The sequence below is a fragment of the Hevea brasiliensis genome, chromosome 12, assembly GCF_030052815.1.
Source record: "Hevea brasiliensis isolate MT/VB/25A 57/8 chromosome 12, ASM3005281v1, whole genome shotgun sequence".
In the NCBI taxonomy this organism is placed as follows: Eukaryota; Viridiplantae; Streptophyta; class Magnoliopsida; order Malpighiales; family Euphorbiaceae; genus Hevea; species Hevea brasiliensis.
The window spans coordinates 13,112,130-13,117,293 of NC_079504.1; the positions used below are offsets into that span (position 1 = coordinate 13,112,130).

Sequence of the window (5,164 nt, forward strand, 5' to 3'; positions counted from 1 at the left end):
CATAAATAATTAGAAAAATGAAAAAAAAATAAATGAAAAGCTAAATAAATTCCATATGCATATTAAAATTTTATTTGTGAAATGTGAATAACTAATTAATTTATGAAGAAAAAAATTATTTATAATAATAATAAAAATATCTTACGTTTTTATATGAAAAAGAATTATATAAATCACGTTGTAGAAGACCAATTTAATCTAACAATTAAAATTGTATTTAATAAGTTGTGAAATTAATTATTTTGATAGTGGAAAATGAAGCATATATATATATACTTCATGTTCATATTTATAATTTATCATTTGATATGTGTGAGCATGATAATATATATTTAAAATTTGAAGGACTAAAATAATTTTATTATAACTCTCATAATTTATTTCAAAACTAGTGTGATTGATATTTAAAAAAATTAGTATTATTAGACCATTTTCTTATTGACCATTTTCCTATTAAAGTATATAAATAAAAATTATTGAATTGATAAAAATTATTGAATTTTGCAATTTATTAATTTGGTAAATATAATATTTGCCTATAAAATTTTTACTACAAATCACTAAAAATTAAAATAAAATTATTTTAACCTCTTAATTTTAAATGTAGTTTATCACATTCACACATATTTAATGAGATTATAAATTATAAACACGAACACAAATATATGTGTCATATAATTTTAGACCCAAAAATCAAATTTTAGGTTTAGTTCATCTAAGAGAAAAAAAAAAAAAAAACTCCAAAATCTGATTTAAACGGATAAATATTTGAGAGTTATTTGAAGAAAACACATGAAAAATGTAAATTAATAATTGAACCCAAAATTATTTTTACTCTTTTTAAATGAATACAATAATTATTTAATTTTCGGTGAAAAATGTGATTTAAATTGAAATTGAGATAAAACTATAACTAAAATCGAAATTATATTGAAATTGCTTAGAATAGAATTAGAACTTAAACTGATATTTAATTCTAATTTTGATTCCTTAATCGAATTGAAATTAGAATAAAACTAAAACTGGAATTAAAATCATAGTGAAATTGTTTAGAATCGAATTAGAACTAAAACTGAAGTTTAGTTTCAATTTTGATTTCTAAATCGAATTGAAATTGAAATAAAATGGAAATTAAAATTGAAATCATATTGAATTTGTTTAGAATAGAATTAGAACGAAACTGAAGTTTAATTCCAATTTTAATTCTTAATAATCAAAACATCAGGGATTTAGTTTCGAATCCAATTCTTTAATTAGGGACTCAAAACCCAAACTGAACACTTCTACTTTCTAGTTGCTCATACCTGCAATCATGCTAGTTGGTTCTTTCGTTTCTCTCAAAAAAAAAAAAAAAAAAAAAAAAAAAAAATCTCTGCTTCCAAGAATTCAACTAAGACTTCCCCCTAATCTCAGCTAATTGGGTAGCTGTGGTCCAAATTACCACCATTCACTTTGCTTTTTCTCTTCCTGAACTGTTCTTTTCATTTTCCTGATAACTTCTAACCATGGAAAAAAAAAAATCCTGGAAAGTGAATTTGAAGAGGGGAGAAAACTGAAAATTGTACAAAACAGGACAACTGAGGTGAATTGTGAGGTACAAGAATCCTTATATGCTTTGGCTTTTCTTGTGAAAGCATTAAACTTGTCTACTCCACGCGAAAATCTCAAAAGGGTCCACAAAATTTATATCAACTAGAAGTATTAGGACCTCCCATTAATTATTTTTATTTTCTTGCATCAATTTCTGGTTTTCAGAAATCAGAACTTTAATTGGATTTTTTTTGCCTAGCACTGCTTAGTTTCACTGGCTAATGGCATAACTCAAATCTTACAGCATCAGAATTCCTAATTTTCCTATATCTTTGAAAAAAAAAAAGGATTTTTTTTTTCTTTTTTGTTTTGAGAAAATTTTTATGCTGAAATATGCTTTCTCCTATGGTAGTCCATTATAGTTAGATGGATAAGATTACGCAAGTACGACTTTTAATGATCTATATGGCGAGTTGAAGATTTTTTTTTTTAAGTATTGCGAAAATTTTCATGTGTGAAAACATGATGATGGTCGAGTTGTGAATGATAGGATGCCTCGTGCCTTTCTCCTTTTGAAAATTTCCATCTTCCAAAAGTCAAGTTTACTTTATATTTAGCCAAACAATTAAAAGAACAACTTGGTCTATATAACTTGATTATAGTTTAAAAATTGAATTGTAAGGATGATGTAGCGCAAGAAACATCTTACACTTTTGAACTCTGAAGAGGCTTGATGTACGCAGCTGTATATACCTATAAATGAGATACACTTTCTGTCTCCCAGGACACAAAACCAGCCATGGACAGTGCTAATTGTTTCACTTATCTGCTTTTGATCTCCTTTCTCTTAGTGGGTTCTTGGTTTTGTGCCATTGGAGCACAAAGATCTGCTCCTATAGTGAATGGTCTGTCATGGACATTCTACAATTCTAGCTGTCCTAAAGTGGAATCGATCATCAGAAAACAACTCAAGAAAGTGTTCAAGGAGGACATTGGACAAGCTGCTGGCTTGCTTCGTCTCCACTTCCACGACTGCTTTGTGCAGGTAATCAGATATACCTAATAACCTTATCATAACAAGTGTAGAGAACTAGGTAATGTAATTTCTCTGGTTGTTGGGTCAATAGTATGATCTTGAATCGATTCCTGTAATTATGTTGAGAGGCTGTAAATTCTTGCAGCCTGAAAGAATAATTGACAGGTTTTTAGATTCAACCATTTGCTAGCTGCTGCTGCTCTACCCAGCAGGGTCAGCATTACTGAAACCTATAAGATCAAGAAACTACAAAACACCAAAAAAAAAGTTATATATTTTTATAATTAATGAAGTGAAATTTACATAAACTGTGGTGCTGGGTGGTTTTTGAAAAATATTAGGGATGTGATGGATCAGTGTTGCTTGATGGATCGGCAAGCGGACCAAGTGAGCAAGAAGCACCTCCCAATTTGAGCTTGAGGAAAGAGGCATTTGGGATCATCGATGACTTGCGAGAGCTGGTGCACAAAGGGTGCGGCCGAGTCGTGTCTTGTGCTGATATTGTTGCTATTGCTGCTCGCGATTCTGTTTTCTTCGTAAGCAAACCTTAACTCACTATCTAGTTCGGGTTTTATTTATTATTGTTACAATTGACTCTGATTGACATTCGAATTCTAGCACTTTAGGCTAGCTTTTTATGCTTAGAATATAGCTACAACAAAATCTGTACAACCCATAAGACTATAACTTACAATAATAAGGAAACTTTTACTTAGACTCATTTATCATAGATTGAAGACAATGTGCATGATAACACGCACACATTTAGATCAACGATTAATCAAATTTAAGCAAGTTTTTCCTAGTAACCTACTAATTAATTTGGTGATAATTAACCACCAGCTGGTCAATTATTTCACAGCTTCAGAGATCTATGTCTGCTAATTAACATTCAAATCTAGCAGTAAATTAAATCCCAGTAGATGATATGTGGATAGTTGGTGATGAAAAATGATTTAATTAACATTTATTTTGCACAAAAATTTTTTTTATAACCACATGTTTGGCTACCCAATCAAAGACTTGGCATGGTCTTTTACAAAGGTAAACCAAAAATGAAGCAGTCATTGCCTAGGCATTCACATAATCAATCCCTAACTTGTGAAATGCATATAACATCCATGACTTTTTGTGAAATTCTCTTATTGAGAGAGCAGATTGACGAAAATTTATATTAGACAATCGTGATTCTATGTAGACAATTCAAAACGGAATGATAAACCAAAAAAAATTGCGCATAAATTTATCAATAACGGTTGTATTGTATAAAAAATCTGTGTTAAGTTTGAGATTTTATTTATTTATTTCGTGAGACATCCAACAGTTTCCTTTCAAATTGTTAAGCTCTTTCATTTCAGTCAGGTGGTCCTGATTATGATGTTCCTTTGGGAAGAAGAGATGGATTGACCTTCGCAACCAGAAATGTAACGTTGGCGAGCTTGCCAGCACCTACTTCAAATACCAGTTCGCTTCTCACATCGCTGGCCACCAAAAACTTGGATGCCACCGACGTGGCAGCCCTCTCCGGTGGTCACACCATCGGCATTAGCCACTGTAGCTCTTTCACAAATCGCCTTTATCCAACCCAAGACCCTGTAATGGACAAAACATTTGCTAATAATCTCAAGCAAATCTGCCCAACAACAAACTCCACCAATACAACCGTGCTTGACATTCGATCCCCTAATACATTTGACAACAAGTACTACGTTGATCTCATGAACCGTCAAGGTTTATTTACTTCAGACCAAGATTTGTACACAGATTCCAGGACAAGGGACATTGTCAAGAACTTTGCTGTTAATGAAACTTTGTTCTTTGAACAGTTCGTGGCTTCCATGATAAAGATGGGGCAGTTGAGTGTGTTGACGGGTGGTAATGGAGAAATTCGTGCCAATTGCTCAGTGAGGAATTCTGATAACAAGTACATGGTGAGTGTGGTGGAAGAGGATTTGGAGTCATTGTCTGAGCTGAAATGAGGAAGTAATTGCTTTAAATTTCTAATAACAAAGCTTCCTGTGGTTGGGCTTAGGCTTGCTTATCTATTGTGAATTGTTATCATGTGTACTAATCTATGAACAACTAATGTTGCTTCTTGTTAATAAAATAGTTGCTTTCCTCTGTTTGAATTGAGTTTGGGTCACAAGACGAAAAATGCTTCTTTTATTATTTGATTTTAATATTAATAATGTCAAGAAATCATTGAATTTATAGGTAAAGGCTTAAGATAATTTTATAATTCTAACAAATAAAAGATATATAAATTTAATTTTGTTACTTATTAGAAAGATTAATACCACTAATTAATCACTTATGACTCGTCCAAGTGGGCATTTGGGCTCCCAATACCCTAATCATGTCTGTGGCTCGGCTCAGATTATGATTCAGTCACAAGCATGATTCGAACGTTAAATTTTTGGTTTTCATTGGGACGCCTAGTGGTTCGCCTGGTGTGGCCGAACCTAGCCTTATGCACCAACTCCACTGCAGATATAGTTATTTGGAATGTTGGCTTTAATATTTCCATTAAAACCCAATTCACATGGTATCATGGGATCATTGCTAACAGCCTCCAACGGCTCTCTAAATGATCTATAT

General features: G+C 31.8%; 1 protein-coding gene across 1 annotated transcript; it reads left to right on the forward strand.

Annotated features, from left to right (window-relative positions):
- Window positions 1-2,073: 2,073 nt before the first annotated feature.
- LOC110651961 (peroxidase 12) lies at window positions 2,074-4,699 on the forward strand. The gene is made up of 3 exons (XM_021807447.2): window positions 2,074-2,575; window positions 2,908-3,102; window positions 3,925-4,699. The coding sequence occupies exons 1-3, from the start codon at window positions 2,330-2,332 to the stop codon at window positions 4,543-4,545; spliced, it is 1,062 nt and encodes a 353-aa protein (XP_021663139.2). The 5' UTR covers window positions 2,074-2,329; the 3' UTR covers window positions 4,546-4,699.
- The last annotated feature ends 465 nt before the right edge of the window (window positions 4,700-5,164 follow it).

What these genes read in the sequence shown, in the direction of transcription:
- LOC110651961 (XM_021807447.2), top strand. Translation starts at nt 2,330, where the DNA reads ATGGACAGTGCTAATTGTTTCACTTATCTGCTTTTGATCTCCTTTCTC. An exon ending in TCCACGACTGCTTTGTGCAG is followed by an intron (nt 2,576 to 2,907) that starts GTAATCAGATAT and finishes GAAAAATATTAG; the next exon opens with GGATGTGATGGATCAGTGTT. An exon ending in CTCGCGATTCTGTTTTCTTC is followed by an intron (nt 3,103 to 3,924) that starts GTAAGCAAACCT and finishes CTTTCATTTCAG; the next exon opens with TCAGGTGGTCCTGATTATGA.